The sequence below is a fragment of the Procambarus clarkii genome, chromosome 21, assembly GCF_040958095.1.
Source record: "Procambarus clarkii isolate CNS0578487 chromosome 21, FALCON_Pclarkii_2.0, whole genome shotgun sequence".
In the NCBI taxonomy this organism is placed as follows: Eukaryota; Metazoa; Arthropoda; class Malacostraca; order Decapoda; family Cambaridae; genus Procambarus; species Procambarus clarkii.
Window position 1 is genome coordinate 33,303,340 of NC_091170.1, and position 23,102 is coordinate 33,326,441.

Consider the following 23,102-nt stretch of genomic DNA (forward strand, 5'->3'; position numbering starts at 1 on the left):
TTTTCTAAGCACAACTGCTTTTATGGAAGCCATATAAATTTTCTAAAATATAAAGTAAATGCTTCCAAAAATAATATCTGGCAAGAAAGAATACACAGAAAGATCTTGTTTGCCTATAGGATGGTTAATGACTTACTACATAAACATTATGAAGAGCTTTTACCAGGCCACTGACTTTTCTTGTATGGTCTGGCACCATACAAGAGCCAATGCACTTAGTGTAATAATTGAATTTAATTGTTATCACAGCACTTTTCATTTACTGATAAATTTGATGAAGTTTTAAAAATTAGAAAAAGAGTACTTAAATAATAATCAGAAAAGAATATTGCCCACCACAAAAAGCATCAGATCACATCTCTCAATATGAAAGACCAATGAAAGCGCACCATAAATATATACACATAAATAAAATGAGTTATGTGAAGATTTAAAGATGAATAGAACTTGGGAGGAATTTTAGTAATTATGAATGAAATTACACGGAATACTGTACATATCTTTGAATACAAAAACAAACAAATGTAAAACCATATGGTACATACAAGAAAATGTTAAAATGAAATATGTTTGTAGGAATTAAATAACATAATAGTAGTAAAGAAATGAAGTACTAAATTTGATGGTTAAAATGTAAGCATTCATATCCACTTTGTAAACTGCTTCTACACTGTCAGAATCAAGGGGTTATTTTAGTAAAGCTACATGAAGCACCTTTTAGCATCTATTCCTTAAGGGCATTCTCAGATGAAAAACCTCTTTATTGACCTTTACTTGAAATAAATGCTAATGGTATCAAACCACCGGTCTCATGAGTTCATTAAAAACAGACCCTTACTTCCAAGGTTATGTACCCATTAATTATCTTTTTCCACAGTGTTTCCTTTTAACAGATCCATTCACCTTGATAAGTCAAACAATACCATTGGCAAAGCAGGGGTGGAACGGGAAGAGGAAGTTACCCTATCTACAGTAATGATTCTCTTCTTTGGCTGCACTTGCACTGCATCACATGCTGCTCCACTATACTTACTCCAACTCCAATCTACCAACTGAATTAATACTACAGTATATTAATACTCCTACATGTCTTCATGTATTCTACTGTCTCCCGTACATGCATACTGTGACAATTTCGAGTATTATTTTGGGGGGGCCAGCAAATGGCAACTGCTTCACTTATGTAATGAACAAATCATCATGTGGATAATCCCAAAGAATTTCTCAGATGCCCATTTAGATCTTACCATATGAACACAGCTCAAAAAATGAGGACAAACATGCATGAGGCCAACCTTCAAGGTAAGGGAGTTTCAAAGGGAAAAAGGCATCAAGGATGAAGATGCCTTTTCTTTAATCTTTTATTCTTACCGCTTAAATCTTTCTGACCACTCTAAGCTAATCTATACCTTTTTCTGGTTAATTCTTTCCCCAGGAGATGGTGGTCAGGATCTAGTGTCTGCCTCCACTCTTCCTTTGTGATTTCTTTCAGTCAGTCTGGTGTTGACAAAGGCCCAGATCGGCCGAAACTTTCATCTTTCTTTTCCATTTCTCTGTGAATTTTCCGCATATGCATATATATATATATATATTATATATATATATATACACACACACCATTAACAATGGTCACAAAACTTGTGTAACAATAATGCTGGTAAAACAATAACTTTGCCATTTATCCCCACATTTAGTTGCAAGGGCTGAATATATTGTAGTGTCACAGTTATATAAATTTTATTTTCCAAAGTCCCAATTCTTCCTTTAGTCCAATGATAAACCTGAACAAATAAATAAATAAATAAATGAAATGGACTAAATGATGAAACAAGTGATAAATGTTCTTATTTCAATTTGAAAGTTAAGTAGACTTAATTATTACAATATTTTAGCCACCTTTGTCATAAAAGTGTTGCAATAGCATGACTTCCCTAGTCAAAATGATTGCATCATCAAAACCCTAAACAAAACTGCACTACAAAATGCTTTTGGGGAATGAAAGCAGCTATGCAAGTTCACCCAAACCGTACACACACACAGTGGCCTCTTTGTGTATCTCTGCATTATCCACATACACGTCAAGTTGGCCTGTTAAACAGTAATTATATTTTTCCAGCTTCATATATATGACTTATGATAAAAATTCATTTCTAAATTTTCAGAACCCTGAAAATGTAGTGTGAACAATTTAGCCATTAATGTAAAACCATGCTTATAATGCATTTACAGTATAAGATTTTTATTTTTGACTGGTGCCTTTTAATTTACAGCACAAATATTTACAAATAAAAAATCCTTTTTTTTTTTCTATGACAATAAAGTATAACAAACTAGCTCAGGTCCTCTTACTACACTCAGCCTCATTTTAAATATATAATTTACATTATAGGGCATCAGATGCCCTATAATGTAAATTATATACCCTACATTGGTCTCCTTCACACACACAATACCCAGAGGGACAGGGAATGGGGCCAAGGTAACCCCCACTGATCCCATCGAGTCATACGTGAGCCCCCTTACCACAAGGGCAGACTTCCGAGGGGTAATACTTTTAAAAATATGCTTAAAAATATATGTATTCTCCAAATACCTCATACTTTTACAAGAAATGCATCTAGCTGCAAGAGAACACACACACAGCTAAACAATTTCAACACTCCAGGCACTTCCATAACCTCAAACTAACAAATGTATTTGCTGCACTTTCCATTTTCGTTAAAAAATATACCATACTACAATAATAATACTGATGGAGATAAATTACTAAAACAATTTTAAAATAATTTTAATATGCAAATAATTAAAAAATGCACTATATTAAAAATATGACTAATTATGGAATGAACTATCAAAACTATTTTTTTGTTACATTTAGTAATTAAATAGACAAGCCTTAATTAGAAGGACATATGGTTACAATTCTAAATTTATAATAAATTTATGAGTATGTGCATGTGAGTGTGTATGCTTGTGTCGTCAAACACAAGTACATGCATGCATGTCATGCCTCAACATTGTTGTTACACTGCCAGAGAATACTGTTGTCAATAAATGCATTCACAATATGCATTTCTGAGTATGAGTACATGAATGAATACAATTGTGCACATGCATATAATAATGAATGAATGCTTACATGCACGTGTACCATCCATATGCATGAACATGCATCTGTAACGTCTAATTACATCAATTTTCTTTCCTCAAAAATATACCCTATATAGATTATTTATGTAATCCAGAGAGACCAGCCAAAACACAAAAACCTTATAAGCTTTACCACCTGAGGAAATATGATCATGGAAGTGCCCCTTTTATTATAAATGTTACTACCCAACCGAAGGGCTGTCTGTTCCAGAGGAGCCTCCGTCCGTTGCCGACAGCACAGCACCCCTGTCTCCTTTCTTTTTACCTTTGCTTAAAACGGCAATTTCACGGTTCTGTTCCCGAATTTTTTTCTGGAGGAGATCAACTTTACTATCATAGTCACGGTTGAAGTTTTTCATCTTTTGACGAAGTTCTTGCAGAACCGTAACTGAGTTGCTTTTAATTCAGTCATCTGCAATGAATAAAACCATGGCATCAACATATAATATTTTTGCTACTTTTGTTTATGCACAAAAGCATTATCATGGCTATACTGATACTGAACTAAGCTTAAAACATCTTCGCAGAAATTTTTCTACAATTAAAATTCTAATAATTTTTATAAATATTTGGAGCACTGCCTGTCCTTGCCTTTCAAATATAATCAAATTATTAATTAAATACCTATACTATAATATGTACTGTATTAAAGTTCATCGTTCACAGTTGTGACAAATTACTGGCTATTGGAAAATGTTCCCAGGTCACCCACTAGAGGGTTCATGCACACTCCAATGATTACATACAGCTAAATCATAAAATAATGTAAAAATGTAAATACTTATGCTTCATATTACTGTCAATCTATACCTATAAGAGAATTTGGAGAACTCCTCTTCCAATTAAACCAAGATGCTAGAACAGTAGTCAGAGGGATAGAAGCCCTAAACAAGACAATAATTAATACAGAATATATAATCATATTCAATGAAACATGTATAAGAAATAATGTGTATGTCCAAAGTTGGAGACTAGATGCTTGGGGCTAGCCTCACCCAAATTTGCAGGAGGAATGGTCTGGGGTACAAGATGGACAAAGGCTGTGGTAGGGCAAGCTTCATCCTTGAGCCCTGTACATTTCCCTAATGCATGACTTTATCACCACTTAGCATTGGGGAGCTATTGAGGAAGCTCTCCCAGAAAAAACAAATGTGATTTTGATTTCATAATGTGCATGTGCACGCACCTTCTGTACAAATAAAAAGGCAAAATAGCACCAATATAGAATAACTTTAAAATTGTCTCCTAGCAAAGAAAAGTTTCGTAACCACTTGATTTTTCAAGCAACAGATCACTGTATGCACAGTATATAATACCCACTTTCTGAACTCTAATGTTCCAAGTAATAAATGTATGAAAAAACCCAACTGGGCTAGGTTTTTCAAATGCTTAATGATATCACATTATATTCAGACAACCTTGCCACAACCAGATCCTCCACACTGATCTGTAAAACAGTTTGATACCAGAGCTTGGTTGTTTTCATCAAACTCCCCCAAAGATCAAATGAAATGAACCATGTATAAAAAGAGCCAGTTAACAAACCATTGTTGTCATGCAAAAAGGTTTAATCATAGCATGGAGTTATGAGCTTGTAAATTCTCACGCACACAGTCAAATAGCCTCAGAACATGTCCCACAAGACCAAATAGATATATATCCATATCACTGTACAGTATACAATATAAAAAAACAAATTAGCAAAGTAAAAATGTCCTAATTCTTGAAAGCCAATTCATGCTACTTGCCTGTTTATCCTTTGCTAAGAGTTGCGCGTCTTTTCCAGAAAGCTGCTTTTCAAGTCGAGCAATCTGTTCTCGTAGCTGAGTGATGAGAACAAGCTGATCTGCAGTCCCAGGATCAATGTCACGAACAGGGCCAGAATTCCTAGATACCTGCAGAAAATTTAAAAAATATCCACTCATTATTTAATCATACAACGTATTTGTCTATATTACCATAAGAGTACTATATTGCTTTATTTAATTACTTGATAAATATTCTTAAATTTCATAACAGATCAATACTGATGTAATGAGAAAACATTAAGTGATGTTTTAGTTTAAAAGGCATACTTTTCTTGGAACTGCATTACTGTTAATTGTATGAAGATTTTAACATTCTATAAATTTTATGCATAAAGTTACAACACTGATAAAATTTAAATATTTTACTCCACAAGCTATGCAACAAAAATTGGTATGGATAACTGATAGTATCTCTTACAAAATAATCAATAATATAAACATCTTAAGTGCCTTGGTTGAAAATTAAGTTACAGTTCTTGTAAAAATTCAGTTAGCAAAATTATATACTATACTTCTATGATCTGGTAATAATATTAACATTTTGTTAACTTCAGTTTGAAGTGGTAGTGTACTACAATATCTAAGGTCGGTGTTTTCTATATACAGTACGAACAGTATTCCTTTATCTATGCTAGTTGCCATTTCACTAAATCTTTAAATTTCAGAAGCTTCATAAACCAAGCAATAATTAAGACTGACTGCAGCAATGGCTCAATCTCTCTCTTAATCTACTTTCAAACTTATATCCCCCATTTCAAGCACACAAAACTATTACTATACAAAAATTATTTCATTAATATAATGATATACTATATACAGCATATGTACTGTCAATATATATGTTTTGTGTCCTTGCAGGGGAAGGGGGGGGAGGGGAGGGGGGGAGGGGGGGGAGGAGGTTTGAGCCTTGGCTCTTTGGTCCCGCCAAAGGGGAGGGAGGGAGGTGTGTGTTTGTGTGTGTGAATATATGTATGTACAGTACTTTGTATACATACATATACACACACACATTTATATATAATAAAAGCCTAATAGCCAGAACCACACTACTTGGCCTAGTATGCAAGTTCAAATTATTTGCCCAACAGGCCAAATGATTTTTGTTACCTTCAAATATTTCTTTCCAGATTGGTTCTTTTTAACAACAATAATCTATTTTATTAGAAACATGAATTACTGACTTAGGTTATGTTAGGCTAGATCAGGTTTATCAAATTTGTTATTTTTTAATAAAAAAATTGCTGTAATGGAAAGCTGTATCATTCCGTAAGAAAAAAATATTTGACAAATTTGGCTTCTTAGGCAACTTGGCCCCCATTAGGAACAACACACATATATACACTTACATACACACGCACACACAACCACCACCAATGCAGTACAGATGTGATAATGTATAGCAAATTATTTTAAAAATGCCAGTTACTTTTAATACCAATAATTAGACATAATAAAATATTAACTGTATTGGGAACATGAAAGAGGAAATGGCTTACAGAAGCTCTTGGGTACAAGCTACTGTCTTCATTTACATTATTTATTAATGAAAAATTACAAACAGTTGTCCACCAATGAGAAATTAAATACTGCACCATAACTTTCATCAAAGCTCGCTCACATTTGCTAGATTTTAAAATAGTCCTTAAAGTGAAACTATCATCAAATTTGCCCCCTTATCCTGACTGGAGTTACTCCGTATGTACTTGTGTCAAACTCTAGTCCTTCTCTATCAACATATCAAATGATTTGTCAAAATTTAAATAAGCCACGATCACCTAATACTCATTCTTACATGCAATCTCTTCAAGGTTTAAAGTAATTATCAAAGGAAGGCGCACCAAGCCAGGAAGGCTATGTAGCACCATCAAATGTGCAGAATAATCATATGCGCTAAATATCTGCTCCCCCAAGAAGTATAGGACAAAACCTCAAGTAGGTTAAGGGCCTTAGAGCATTTAACTCAGAGGTAAGAGATATGGGGTTACCAAGATAAACAAGTGTCAAAGATTAACCCCAAAAGTTTAGTGGAATCTTTGTACACGAGGGGATGACTATGAAGCCACCAAGAGGGATGAAGAACCACCTGCTTCCGAGTAAAAGTCATAGCACAAGTCTTAGTTGCAGAGAACTTGAAGCTATGATTGGTGATCCAAGATGACATGGCAACAATCGCAAGTTGAAGACGTCGTTAAAGGAAAGGCGAGTCATCACCCCGACAGTAAAGGGTAAGATCATCCATATAGAGCACTGAGAAGATGCCAGAGGGAAGGGAGGAAAGAAAACCATTGAAGACAAGGGGGAGAGAGAGAGAGAAAGAAAGAAGAAAAAAAAAAAAAAAAAAAAAAAAAAAAAAAAAAAAAAAAAAAAAAAAAAAAAAAAAAAAAAAAAATAGTACTGAACACTACCTTGGGTATACCTTTATATTGCCAAAAAGAGGCAGAGAGAGCAGTACCAAGCCTCACACTAAAGGAACGACTAGAGGAAGCTTTGTAGGGAGAGAGGGGGATTACCAAGAAGGCAAAAGAATAGCGTTGGGACAATGTGGTATCTCCAGGTGGTGCCGTATGCCTTTTCCAGGTCAAAAAGGACAGCAACAACGGAGGTCTTCACAACAAAAGTAGTACGAATATAGACCTCCCAGTTCACCAAGACATCAGTCGTGCTGTGGCACTGGTGAAAGCCAAATTGACAAGGGAAGAGGTAGTGACAGTGTTCCAGGAACATCAGATAGACATTGACCATATGTTTCAAGAGTTTGCAAAATACTCATAAAAGCAATAGGGTAGAAGACCTTAGGAGATGTTCCTAGAGACCCTGATTTCTGAATAGGAAGAACCACCGCCTCAAACCCAGTCCTCGGGGACTGACGATGACTCCCAGATACGGTTATACAGATTTAGTTAATAGCGAAACGGCAAAGCACCTCTTAATGAAGTGCCATCTAAGCCAGCTGCTGTAGAACACAGAGGGCCTGGGCAGACTAAAGTTTTTTTTTTTGGGGGGGTGGGGGGATTGAACTATCAGGGGAAAACGTCAAGCCATTACGACTATATAGCACTTGGAAGGGGTCAGGATAAGGATTTGGGATGGGACGGGGTATGGGGGAGGGAATGGTGCCCAACTTCTTGGACGGTCGGGGATTAAATGCCGACCTGCATGAAGCGAGACCGTCGCGGTGTTTCAAATTGAGGATGGCTTCCTCAATTTGTAAGGCATACACATGCAGGAGAAGGTATGAAGGGCATTATTGTAATTGATGCAGTGAGCCTGGAAGAAGAGCACTCCATCTTAGTGTCCAGAGTCTCCACACACGGGGCATAGACACAGTGCACTTGTGCATTGAGGGCACCATGCCCAAATTTCCAGCACTTATTGCAAAGTCTAGGAGAGGAAATATACTCCTGAACGGAGCATCTGGCACCAGCAAGAATTATAAAAGGTGGAAGAGTCCTATCAAAAGTGATCTTCAAACTAGAAGAGGCTGATGACGACGACCATGAGAGGGTCAAGTGAGCATATCAACCTCGAGGACAGACTGGCCTTAGGCTTCAAGGATATGCTTAATATCCTCGTGGCAGTCTTTTGGGTCCCTAACACTAGTCACTCCATGGTGCAGGAGGATAACAGTGCCAAGTACTACCATATAACCAGGCATTTTTGGAGAGCCTAACAGGGATCTCCAAAATGCTAGACAATACAGCTAAGCAGGCAGCTGTTTTCTGAGGAGCAGCAGCAAAGCATGTGTACTAGTACAGTTGGGGTTAAAAGTAACAGACATCCACTAAATCAAGGTGTTTATGGAGGAAGAAATTGCCAGGATGTGTAAAATCTAGATGGTTGTGATCAAAGTATTTTAGTTCATGTAGCAGGACCAAACTAGGCATGGAACGTATTAGCACTAGAAGGAATCGTGCCAGTGCGTTGTGGGAGGGTTAAAAGACACATTTATCATAATGAGAGAAGGAGCCGCTCCAGGTGATGAGGTGGTCACCACAGGGGGGCTTGGGGCTCAACCCCGCCACAGAGGTGTAAGGGGATGAGAGAAGGGTAGTCGGTAGGGTCACTGAAGTAGCTTGGTGATCAAAGACCTCCTTCTCCCTTTCGCCCTAACCTGGACACCCAACCATCCACTTAGGGCAGCCCCTCCAGCGGGTAGTCTGTTGACTCACAGGGACTCTACATTGGTGCCCGGTCGCATGTACAACACACAAAGAAGGGCAAGAGAGGGGGCGAATGCAACCCTCATCGGTCCCAGGGAGGTGTGCATGAGCCCCCCTCGCCATGACAAGGCGACACCATGGAAGGAAGGGGGGGGGGGGAGAATTTAAAGTGGCTCACTCAGAGAATCCTATTAATGCACAGGTGCTGCAATATGGTGGTGGTCTAGGGAAAAATGTGGAGGCCAACTAGTAATCAGCAAGAGCACTGTTTGGCAGTCCCTGTGATGCAAACTAGCAGCACAGAAGGCTTCAACTGTATATGAATACATTTTCTAGGGATCATTCCAGGTTGAATTTCGTATTTTCCAAGTTTTCCTTGCATCAGTATGACCCAACAGGGATGTTTGAAAAGATCCTTAATGCATTAATGCAGAATGTTGACCTGCCCTGGCTATGCAGTGTTCATCCATGGGGCCAGTAAAACAAATGTTCAACAACATGATTCATCATGTACACTTGTGCGCAAATCATAATGGCCAACACAATAGTTTTTTAATTTATAGACATGCACTCTCTAATTGGCTGCATTTGCTATTGAATAATGCAGCTACACAGCTTGCCAATACACTAATTAGTTGCCCTCTGTAACATTGCAAATATTTTTCAGAAAAATATAAAGGGACAAAGAACTAAATGTACAACATCAATAAACAGAAATCCGGAGATTAAAGATTTATAATTAATGTATAAAATAAAATTGAACTGTATATACAACAGTATTAAAAAAGCTGCAGATATTAAATATGTTAATCGATAATTAAACTGATACCCAAGTAAGAGATCATCTTTTTATTTATTCAAGATCCACTATGAGTAAAACCTTGCCTTCCGACTCCAATACTGTAAATTATGAGAAACCCGGGTTCACACCATAGCAACATTTATCATGTTACATTCACCAGCTCATACCAACACACTACACCAGCTAGTATTTGATGCCTATCCATTCCTCATCTTCATTATTATGATTTTGGTTCTGTTTAGTTTTCTTTACTACTTTGCCTTTGTGTATACTTGCAGAGTTTCATTTTTTTTTAGTTTTATGGTGATAACATAAGGCTTCATTCTTTGTAATCTAATCTCAATAAAGAATTTAACAGTAACTAGTTTTTTTTAAGTCTAATTTAAGTTAAAGTCATAATCAAAGTTAATAATGATGCCAACAAAAGGACAAGTGTAGAAAAGGAGATCACTGAAAAGGCAAATGGAGAATCTACTGAGTAGATGGTCCTACGGAATGCATAACAGGAGAGAGAACTGAGAAGATGTATGATAATGATGTACGAAATGGAGGGTCATTTCACAAAAAAGGTGGGAAAAATAGAGAACAACATTTTGAATGTATGGAATGTTACTAAGAAATAAGTATATACAGCAAAACACTTATTGGGAAAGAAATGAGTCACTGGAGGCATAAGCCAAGCAAACAAAAGTTTAGCAAAGTTAAATAATGCAGCACTCTTAAATCAGGTGGAAGAGAAGGGTCACTAACTTCCTGTATGTAAGTTGAGAGTATTTATAAGTGGAATGAGGGTCTATTTACCTAATCCACTACACTTAATATGTAAAGTCAGCTACTTTCTTAACAGCATTTAAAAATTAAAGGTCGAGACATATTAATTAAAAACTACTAGAAAAGATTCCGAATAAACAACCCTTTCGTCAATATGAAAGCACATAAGCAGCAGGCCAAGTTCTCTCTTCCAGAATGGTTAAAATCATGAAACCACTTGACTAACAATAGTAGTAACCACCACTCACTATTATTTCCATGAAAAAAAAAAAATCAGTAACACTAACAAATATTTATTACATCACGCCCAGCACAGTAGCTTCAGTGCATAATCATCAAAAACGATGAAGAGCAAACAGTTACAGCCAAGATACAGACTACAGTACAGCTTGTACAGTATATACCTCCCACTTATTTTGTTGAATCAGTGGGAAAGCTAAAGCAATTCCCAAATCCATCTCAGTCGTCTTAAAACAGCAACCCCATAGCCAAAGAGAGCAGACTGGGCCTTGATACAAAGGAGAGAAATAACTCCCACAATGTGAAGACATTTCTGGCCCACCAACCTTGCCTGGCCGCAGATATAAACTCACGACTTCCTAGACTGGAGTCAGAGTACACTACCTCAGTAAATCATCATACAGTTGTGCAATAACTACACCGTAAGCAGATTCTATTCAGGGCCACCTGGCTGTAAATAAAAGGAACATTGAACTGAATGAAGACAAATGACCAATAAGAAAGGAGGTAAGATTGCAATATTTAATGTAAAATGGCCATTCCAACCAAGATGTATGCCTTGTGTGCAACTACTACTAACTTGTATTTTATTGATTGTACCACAAATGCCTTACTCACAGAAACTGTTGCCAGTTTATTATATTCATAAGCTATGGCAACATCCTTACTTGATTGCAAATCCTCCACTGGCTCTATAAAATTTCAGAAAATGTTAACTTTTATTTGACAAATTAGACATTATTTTACATATGAATAAAATCTTAATTATTCAGGTTATTTGTTAACAATGAAAAATGACTTCCATTCTTTCATTGCTAAATAAACGGTCAAGGAAACATTAAAAAATTGACTAAAAATAGTTAAATAAAAATCTCAATGATCCAACACTAGAGATTATGTTGCTTCTTGTATTAAACGTATCTTTCTGCTTTATATTTAAATAAAGCAACAAATGCGTAACCCTCAATTATTCACTTTTAAAAATCTGTATCCACATTGTACAACAATGTAAACACAAACTGTACGACAATATGAACATATACACTGTATAATGTAAACACAATATTGTACTTCACATGAACACACTTTTCAAAATATAAAGTATGTACAGTATTGTACAACAAAGTGAACACATATTACGCAACAATGTAAATAAATAGTGAACAATAATGTGAACATATGCTGCACAACAATGTGAATACTGTACATATTGAACAATAATGTGAACATATGCTGCACAACAATGTGAATACTGTACATATTGAACAATAATGTGAACATATACTGCTCAACATGAACTACACTTGGCAAATTTTCCCTTAAAAATTATGCCCCATAATATCTACTCCATCAGCACATGGTAACAATAAGCTGTGAAAATATTCCATGACTTTCTTTATCGTATTCAAATGAATACATAATACGTACACAAAAAGTGATCATTATATCTGTGAATAATCAAGAGTTACCAGTAAAATGTTTAAACAATTTAGTTACTTAAAAGTTTTAATTTGGTTAAACAATGATAAACTGAAAAAATCCATGATCTCCCACACTCATTCCGGCTCTTACCTTATGTTGGAAGTCATACTTGGAGGAACCTGAAGCGTTTCTCCTTTTCTGCCGGTCTCCTCCTCTTCTCCTTTCAATCTTAGTTCATTCACTCTCAACCATATCCATCCTAACACTTCATGTAGTAACCCCCTGAGCATGGATAATATTTGTACACTGGAATGTTAACCACTGAGCTGGTCAATATTATATTGCCATTTGGTTACTCAGTGGAAAATAAACATTTTAAATTTGTTTTCTTATCTAAGCCATACAGCTACAATATTCCAATTGACAGGTGCTGCTTTAGTCTTCAGTAGACAGTAATATTGCATTTATTATTTAGCATTAAAAACATTTCAGATATATTCCTTCAACTATGCTGCAACAGAGATGTCAAGGTAACCAAGCTGTTGCATAATGCATAACTCCTAACAAAGCCTTCCTAATAAATATGGTTAAAATTCTACATACTGCACCTTACCTGTAAACTAAATTCTCTCTGCCTGTATACAGGTATCTACTTCTGCTTGCTTGATCTATATGTAATGTACATCAAAATCTATTTCAACCATTTAAAGTCAACATTTTTTGCTCTCAAAACATACTTCTAACCTTAAGTCTAATATCTGGTTGTTGACTGCTACAGCCCAAACTTCCAGAGCCACTAGCATTCAAGCGGTGTCTGAATTTAAATTCAATGCACACAAAAACCATGTCATGAATTGCCATTATACACTAAATTCTTGATAATTGATAGTGGTGCTAGACTTATCCAATCTAGCCTAATCAAAAGAGTGATTTCTCTTATTGTATTACTGAAGAGTAGATTAATATTAACATTTAGTCACTACATTTTCTAAAGTATTCTCCAAACAGTGTTAACATTAAAACACAGTACACTAAAGCAGCAAAAGAAAGAATGCAGTAAATTTGGCATGAGCGACAACTGCCAAGAGATTGAACTGACTGAACAAGCTGGATATAAGTCATGCCTGAATAACCTGATATAGTGCACTGTAAGAGTTGCCAAAATATTGCAGGAATAGCCTGATACACAAAATGGGTAAACAAGAAGCGTGAGGAAACGTCAGGATTAAGGGAAGTAGTCAGTTGGGTACCACAGGGCACGGTCTTTGGGCCTCCTGCTGTCCTTGACCTATGTGAATAACATATCCGAGGTGTATGATCTTGCATGACAATTTTTGCAGGTAATGCAAAAATTATGAGATGGGAAATGAGATTGCAATGAAATTTGAGTGGCAATAGGAGACTAGGAGAGTACAGAAGAGGAAGGTTACAATAAAAAATAGTATTGTAACTGAACATAACACCAGCATTAAAACAAGATACTGTACACAAATAGAACATCAGTTGCATATGCCAAGGAAGTAAATGCTGTATAAAAAAAGGCTTTTAGAAAGCTAAGCAAGAAATCATTTGGAACATTACACAGAGCTTATGTCAGGCCAGGCTTAGAATGTACAGTGCCAGCATGGAATCCTATCTTTGTGAAGCACAGCCAGAAAATAATAAAGGTCCACAGCTAGGCTACAAAACTAGTACAGTACCAAGCCGAGTTACGATAGGAAAAATTGAAGTGACAGATAATGAAAGAAATTGATGAAGTGGACAGATACTACAGATATTTTCAGATGTTAGATGGCAGAACAGGACACAGCTAAGAACTGGAAACACAAACAAGCCTAAGAAACAACTTAAGCAAATACTTATATTCAGTGTGGGTGCTATTCAAATGGAAAATGCAAGGGACAGAAGTCATGGAAGCTGCCTTGATTCACAGCTACAAGAGCAACTATGACATTACAACATGGATAAGAGTAAATGTACCAATATTATAGTTGGAGGTAGGCCCTGAGAGCTAAATCCCATTACATCAACACAAACAGATAAGCACATAAAATTCTCCTGTTATGGTAATTATTGCATTCATATTATACAGCTAAAAAAGAAAACTAATAACTGTTCCAATTTATTCTATGCATATTTTTGTGTTAATTTTTCTACATACAGTATTTTACAAGTTCCTTACTAAAACCCTGAAAATTCCTTTGCCAAATTTGCCCACTTAACAGTGCACAGCTACGAAGGAAACAAAATATTGGTACAGCTTCAAATAAAGCTCTATAAAAGGTCATTGAAAGACTCGGCAGAGGTGTCAGGAAAACATTAGTACAGTACAGGTAGTTCATTCCCAAACATGGTGGTGAAAAAGAAAAAGAACAGCATTAACTTTCTGAATTAATATTACATGCACAGTAACCAAGAAATTACAATTAAAGAGTTTCATGTGACCATATATAAAGAATGGGGTACACAATTCAAGTTCATGAGTGCAAGAGTCATGAAATAGTGGTAAAGAGAGATGAAGCTTTGCATCACACACAAAAACTCAAGCTTAGATGTGAGAGAAGACGAACTGATCATATGAAGAAATTCCACAGAACTGCATCAGTAGTTTAACAGAGGAAAAGTTATTCCAGACATGAGATCAGTATTCTCGAGTACAGAAAATGAGAGGTTTGTTGAGCAGAACAAGGGAATATATGTTTAATAAGAGTCCTTCTAAACGTTTGACATTAAGCCTAACTTTTAAACATTCTTGGAAAATGTTTTGATGTGAGGTTTCCAGGACAGATTGGATGTAAATGCTATGATTAGGATACTGATAATAGATGCCAGTACAGTACAGTATTTGATAATTTCTGAAATAAGAGCTGGTAAATGGTCAACAGTTTTTATAAATTGATAAAAACCAAGTTTCATTTCTGTACTTACATTTAACTAAATTTCACATACTATATATACTCCAGAGATATGGAATTAAGATAAAAAGAAATAGAAGATCAATGAATGCAATTCAAGCGTTAGAGAATAATTTGAAAGAACCTTGTAATATACCACTGCTGATGGAGAAAGACAATCTGAGCAACCTTCAAGACCAGCAACAGTTCTGAGAAACTAGAAATAAGAAATGACCAGCAACAAGAATAATGATCACAATCATCTGACATGAGGTGGACCATACGAGGAATACAAGATCACTAGTATAATACATCTTACTAAATTTTAATTGTGACCAGAGAAAATAATGTTGTTTAAACACTTTAGCATTCTGATGATACATTTAAGTGCCATTGATAATTTACTATAAACTTTCACATGCTAAAATGCAATAAGATCAAAGTAGTTTTGAAAATTGCTTCCTTAACCCTTCTATTTACACTTTTATACATCTTGAAATGCATAAGAAGTGTGTGGACAGAACCTATAAAAGGACAGAGATCACCTCTGCCAACTAATCCATCACTTAAGACTATATTGCACTGCCGGAGTATATTTTCTCTATGCTTTGCAAATTATCTGATGGAAAGTATGAAAATTATATTTTTTCTTTTTATAGATAAATAGATTGATAATCTGTGCACATTTCCATTTTATTTACTGTACTACGAAAAATAAATGAGGAATGTTTAAATGAGTATACATTTTCATATATTAGGCATCATCACACAAAACCTATTATCAACTACACTTTTTCCATCTATCCTAAAACATTCATTTGCAAACATTTTGCCACCAAATTGTTAATTATAACCCAAAAGTAACTTAGAAAATTAATAAGAAGCATAAACAGATGAGAGCAATACAGTAGTTTGAAGAAGCTAACATTGATGTAAGCACAAAGGCACCCCTCCTTTAACCCCACAGAGGTACATCATCAAATGCTTACTTTCTGTTTAAAGCTTGAAGGGCTTCAAGAACCTACTTAGTTGAGAGAGGATTGATCAGAGGAGGTTCAGGAAGGCTGTAATCATCGAGGTTAGAGTTTAAAAGAAGAGAGCACTGAAGAGGTTGGTTTTATCAAATGAAGATGTAGACAGAGCCAATAGAATGAAAAAAGGAGGAAAATAAAATTTAGCAGCAGTTATGATATGCATTAAATTTTTAAGCAATATACCAGAGGGCAATATACTATATGTTTGAAGATGACAGTTACCATATTTCTTTTAAAGAAAGCTGTGCTTAGCGGTACAAAATACTCTTAACACCTTCCAGCAGATATAAGAAAATAGTCACTGCAATTGCAAAAAGAGAGAGCTGCCAGGATTTGACTGCCCAATTTTCTCTGCGAACTACTCTGAAGGTAGAATTGAAAATGGAGGGAGGGGAATTATCAGGGGAACGTGCCAAGCCATTACGACTACCGAATATAGCACTTTGAAGGGATCAGGATAAGGATTTGGGATGGGACAGGGAAAAGGAAGGGTGCCCAACCACTTGTACGGTCGGGGATTGAACGAAGACCTGCACGAAGTGAGACCGTTGCTTTACCATCCAGCCCAAGTGATTGGGCAATTGAATGGAGAGGAAAAATATAATGGGATGAAGGCTTCTATACTCAACAAAGAAAATCTTGGTAACTACTTCATCACACATACAGATGTGTCACAAAAAAGAGAAGATATAGTAATCCCAAAGGAAATTATAAAATACTTTATGACTTGTCCATCCATTCAATAAAGCATGAGTGCCAAGTGAAGTGGGAGGTTTAGAAATTGAGAGCAGAAATGCTAAAGAGCAAGACACGGGGACAAGATTACAAGATCAAAACTACATGAGACAGAGAATGTAATGTGGAGATATATCAGTGGAAAAGCTTATACAATAAAAAAAAAAAGAGAAAAAATACGAGCTTGAAAGATTAGGCACAGACTGTAGTGTTTGTACCAATTTACTCTGTATAAAGATTCTGCTCGCAAATACAAAAAATCAACATATATTTTTCAAATTTATAATTATACAGTACAGTACAATTATCACCACCATCATATGTAGTAGTAGACTGGTCAACTTAAATTTCCCATGGATGAATCAACATTAACGAAGTAAAAGAATTCTCGTTAATAATTTCTCTGTTTAAACAAGTGTCATTTGGTGGTCTGCTACACTCCTACACCTCCACATTATAGTGTAAGCACTTCCATTATGCATCATGTTGTGGATAAAACAGCTTGCCCTTCTACCTTTATATTTTACATTACATTTTATATTAATACCCACATGTTTTAAACCCACAGCATTAGGTTTAATCATGGATATCCAAATCTCTATTCCTTAATCATATCCGACAATACCAACTTAAATCTTTTCCCTATTCAATTACAATTTGCAATCTTTAATGTACCTCTTTAGTACTTTATATTATTTTCATTCAGATTAATACTACATCATTTATTATTGCATATTACCAAATTCCTTCATCAGAGCTAACACTAGCGTAAACATTACTATACTTCAACCTAAAGCGACCTCTTTGGCATATTTTGCATTCTGTTCCCCTTTTTATACTGTCAGGACCATTTTATACTTTATACTTATCTCAGCATGCATACACACACACATATTACATACCTACAGGGGGTCCAAGAGCTAATGTTCAAATATGCAGGCACAAATAGACAAGTTCATACTTACATGCACTCATTCTCACACTTTCTAAAACACACACATACACCCACACACATATAACAAATTCCCATTAACAGTTTATTTGATTTTATGTAAACAGATTAACTTTATTTATTACTTTTGTAATAACCTTAACTTTTACATTTGAGAACCTATTGCTCTACATTTATTTATTCATTTATTCCACTACAAAAATGAAGTGTAGTACTATAGCATTAATTTAGTCCTCTTTAGGCAATTCTTTCATTCATATTTTCATACATCGTGCATAAAAACATTTGATCACAAACACAATTAGGCGAGTATACCCCGGTCTTCATCATATTCATGTACCTTAACTCAGTCATTACTATCACTGAGACACTTTGTGAAAATATTAACATGTAACAGAAGAACTTTTTTTTGGCAGGGTATTATTGGAATTTGTTTTCTGGAACAGTGATTAGTTTTCATGTCACCAGTGGCATGTAGCCATTGAGAATATACAAGTTAATCAACACCAGGCATTCTTCTTTAAGCAACCTGCAGTAAACCTGTTTCTTATATTTCTCGACATTTAAGCTTAAACGTTAATCTTTTCTTTTGCATAAGCTTGTGTTTATACTGTAATACTATTTGAATTGGTAAACTATTCTCAGATATTCCATTTTCCTCAAACATAATTATGCTTGCTGTATACAGCTATATTTAGTGCTCTTTCAATTTAAAAATCAATACATATGCAAATTCATTCATATATTAGATTTTCTTCTGAAGCAATCCTTACCACCCCTTTTGCTTGCTTTTTAAATAATTTCCTCTTGCAATTTCTCCATCTTCATGCTAACGTCCACAAGCCGCATCATTAGTTGGAATTCTAATAGTGCTGAAATGAAATACTTTAAGTAATCTAAGCAGTACTCACCGATCAAGCTGACCTGGCTTGTTCGTTGGGAGTGACAATGACTTCGTCCAGTTTGATATATTATTACCCAATCTAATCCTTCGATACCTCTTCTAACACCACTTATTACTTACACTTGCTAGTTTTGCTGGTTATACACCAAACAATGATAATAAATTTTGCCATCATCAATACTTCACACCTATGAAATTCAAGAACACACTGGTCCTCAAAATTCTTAATGACAGTTGAAAACATTACTGTAGCTGGCACAGAAACATGCCAGAGGTTCATAAAATAAGAGACATCTGGCATCAGATGCAAAGATATCAGACCATATTTTTAAACGTCAGTGATATCTACCTGCTAATCTTGATGCCAAAAGAAATTTCCACAAGCACAACAGCTTCTATCTAGTGCATCATACAAAAAAAAGAAGCTCAATGACAAAACGTGAGTATAAAGTGCCACAATCATAAATGTGACCGTTGCACGTGATTAGGTATGCCAGCACAAATTCATGCTCAGGGGGTTGTCTTCTACTGTAACCTAACACATGTATTTGACTGCAGATTTAACATTTCACATAACTACCCAAAGTTAGACTTCATATACAGATGAACTCAAAGCAAGCTATAACACAGGACCAGTGTCACACTTGTCTTCAGATGCCATAATATGAACTCGAACAATAAGTGTCGATATGAAAGGCTAAATTGCAATTACAGTTCCCTTTCTAGCCATTACTATAAAAGTTCCTACCCTACCCCCTCAATTTAGTAATCAAGAAAATGAATCTAGCTTCTATTTTCCATCTTCTTGAACTGCATAGAATTTGCATAAGTTCATTCTTTCTAGCATTTATTTATCATCTTTCATGACCTGACACTTACCACAGCCTTAATATTGTCATGTATTTCCATACTCTGAGTGTCTTTGTCTGTATCATATAATCCCAGCTGAAAAACATGAAAAAGACTTGTAAGTGTTGACAAAGGGGTGAAATATATATCGGGAATCCATTATGAGTTATAATTTTCAATGAAATGTCAAACTACAATATCAGATTATAATTTTTCCTCCAAACTAACTGGGTAAACAAAGTGACATTTTCTCAAGTATCAAAAAGTTCATTCGGCTGTGCTTTATTTCCTCTACTTCCTATCTCAAAATAGTACAAATACAAATATACTTACCAAGCAAAGAAGAATGCCAAATTTTCAAGGATTAGCAAAGTTCCTTACTCACTAATTGTCTTTAAATTGGTATAGAATACAAGCAGTAGAACTATGCTAGTAAACTGATGACAAAGAAAAATAGATTTTCAACAAGTAAAGACAAAACAATACAAGTTACAACCTAGTCAGTCCTTAATCATAATTTAGCTTCACTTACCTTTGATCTCCCACAAAATTATAGTTAGAAAACATTTAGTTGAGCTTATATCCATGTACAGTATTTATTTCACAGTATACTAAACTACAGTTAACTAGCATAAGGCTAAGCGAGTACAGTAATACCTTTGCTGGAGGTTCATCCTGTGGTATCTTGGTAACATCAGGTCTGTTGGGTCTTTTGTTGTGACCACTCATTTTGGGTCGGCTGAGAAAAAAAAAATCTTGAAGGTCATACGTAATAAATTAATATAAAATTGCAATATACAGTACTAAATTACAAGAAAATCCTCATCTAATAATCATTGCTTTATGCATTTAATGCACATGTTTTTATAGAAACATGTAAACTATTTTTCTGATTAGAATTTCTAGCTCCTGTAAGACTATTCTGAGCCTGGCCAGGTAAAATGCCCCAAGTGACTAACTTTGCTGTCAAACAATAGTTTTTTCTCTCTCATAAACACACAATTATGTTTTCTTTCCTATCTGAAGTCTAATGGAATCTCTGCAATGGAAAATAGTGAAATGCTTCTGGTGAAGTAGGCCTTCACATTTGCTGAACAGGTATGCTGGTCTAAAGTCTTTAAAAAACTTAACCACATACTGAATAACTATTTTACAATATTTTATAAATTAATCTTATCTGATTTTCATCTAGAAATGTGCTAATATGGTCTATAACTTTCATGAATAAAAGCCACACTTTTGTGTATACAAAATTCATAAAGCAAAATTTTGCTGGCAACTGTACTTTTTGTAGTTTTTTTTTGCAGCAGAATGAACCCAGAACCTAATGTTTCAATCAAGTTAGACTCCATTGTAATATTACAATGTTCACTACTGCATATACTGGCTGGGAAAGATTGAGTGAACATATTTCTCTACAACTGTAATGATTTTTTTTTGCAACATTCTGTTCCTCTGGTTACATTTTGAGCCAAATCAGTCACCATACATCAAGACATTTTCCATGAAAATCTGAACATCCAGTGACATACGGTTTGTGCTCCAATATGTAAACTTCTAATGCAGCATTATGCAATTCCTTATTGACAAGAGGTTGTGGCCAGGCAGCAGAAATGGGTGAACAAATTGCTACTAGTTTAATGCAAAATATATAAATGCAGTTGGGAGTGGAAAGGAGACCAGGACAGAACAGTTAATAAGGGAGGCAGTTCAAGGAGTCAAACATCCATAATACCATCCGAATTTTTTAATCTTTTTAATTGATTCCCAGTATTTGACTCTTACGCTAACTTTAATACAGAAAATACTTAGCGGATACAATGAAAAATATATACTACAGCCAAATAATGTGCTTCATCGAACCATGACAATATTGTCCCGGGAAACATCATCATGTGAATGAAATCCAAAAAGCAGGTTTGTGAGGAATTATGAGAAGTATTACACTACAAGTATTGCTAACTTACTTGTCTTTTTTCTCATGGTGACCAGACCGCATCCCAAGTTTTATATGAGAATGTCTGGCAGGATCTGTGACTTTTGTTTTTGCCAATGCTCGCTTGTATGAGAGTGTACATAGCCAACATAATATTTTTCCATCTACCTGCAAATAAAATCAAAACCTTATCAAATTTCAATGCAAGGTGTGTGTGCGTGCGCATGTGTCATTATACCTAGGTATAATTACCCAAGTATAGTTGCAGGATGAGAGCTATGCTTATGGTGTCCCTGTCTTCCCAGTACTCTGTTCTATGATGCTTTGAAATTACTGATGGTTTTGGCAACCACTGCCTTCTCAGTTAATTTCTTCCAAGTGTGTACCACTGTCTGTCTCTCTGTGTTCTGAGAAAAAAAGGGATGGGTGGACAGAGAGATAAGGGGGAATGAGAGGGGGGGAAGGTAATAAGCATACTACACCTAGATGATTGTCTTCTCATATGTTAGACTGTACAAGATGATGTCAAAAGCAGGAAGGCTAATCATACTCACAATGAACCTAGGGGTTTAAGAATCAAAGTTGGCAAGTTTAATGCTGAATGCCAGAGAATTGGTAAACGAGTACACAAGATCAAATGGTTATCATTATGGAGCCAGATACTATGAACAAATAAACCTTACTGACACACTGTGGGATATAGGCTATACAAGAAATGTTTAGGAAGTGTGTGAAATTGCACTAAATGGTTGAAAAAATGAGAGAAGCTATTTAATGGGATGAGTTAAGTGATGACTAAATGTAAGAAAACTACTCATATTTTCTCTAATGGCAAAGACCACAACTAGAAATGATGGAAACAAAATTTAGAACAAAGGACAGACATTTAATCTGGCGAGTTACTACTGCAGATGTATGTAATGCAGTGCCATGGGTTTGTTGTTTTCAAAGTGATAAAAAATATTTGTCTTTAGGATGTGAAAGCATCAAACTCTGAAAATAATTAAGTGCTGTAATTGGACAGTAAAACTCAAATATAGTACTTTCATAAAAAAGAAAGTATGTATGCTTGACATGAATCAAATAATACTGTAATGTTGGAAACCCTTGAAAACATTTTGCTCCCATATCATTTGACTTCTTATAATTATAATAATAATAATAATAATAATAATATAATAATAATAATAATAATAATAATAATAATAATGATAATGATAATAACTTTCCCCTCAGTGTAAATTAAGTAATCGTACACTTATCAGAATCACTATGTGATGTAATTTTTTTTGTTAGACAATTTGAACACTACCCCTTGACTTGGTAGAAACCTGTTCAACCTGTTCAGAAAAGTCATAAAACAGGAAAACCAAAATATTGCTTTTTAACACATACAAAAAAAAAAAATATAAAACCTCCACCAGTATTAGTCATACGTGTACATG

General features: G+C 35.2%; 1 protein-coding gene across 1 annotated transcript in view; it reads right to left on the bottom strand.

The window, feature by feature from the left end:
* Window positions 1-418: 418 nt before the first annotated feature.
* The window catches only part of LOC138366948 (protein FAM76A-like), a 34,652-nt gene continuing 11,968 nt past the window's right edge, over window positions 419-23,102 (bottom strand). The window contains 6 exon segments of the mRNA XM_069328286.1: window positions 419-3,529; window positions 3,532-3,562; window positions 4,899-5,045; window positions 19,752-19,817; window positions 20,379-20,460; window positions 21,689-21,825. Of these exon segments, the coding sequence (XP_069184387.1) occupies window positions 3,333-3,529; window positions 3,532-3,562; window positions 4,899-5,045; window positions 19,752-19,817; window positions 20,379-20,460; window positions 21,689-21,825 (660 nt within the window). The 3' untranslated portion in view covers window positions 419-3,332.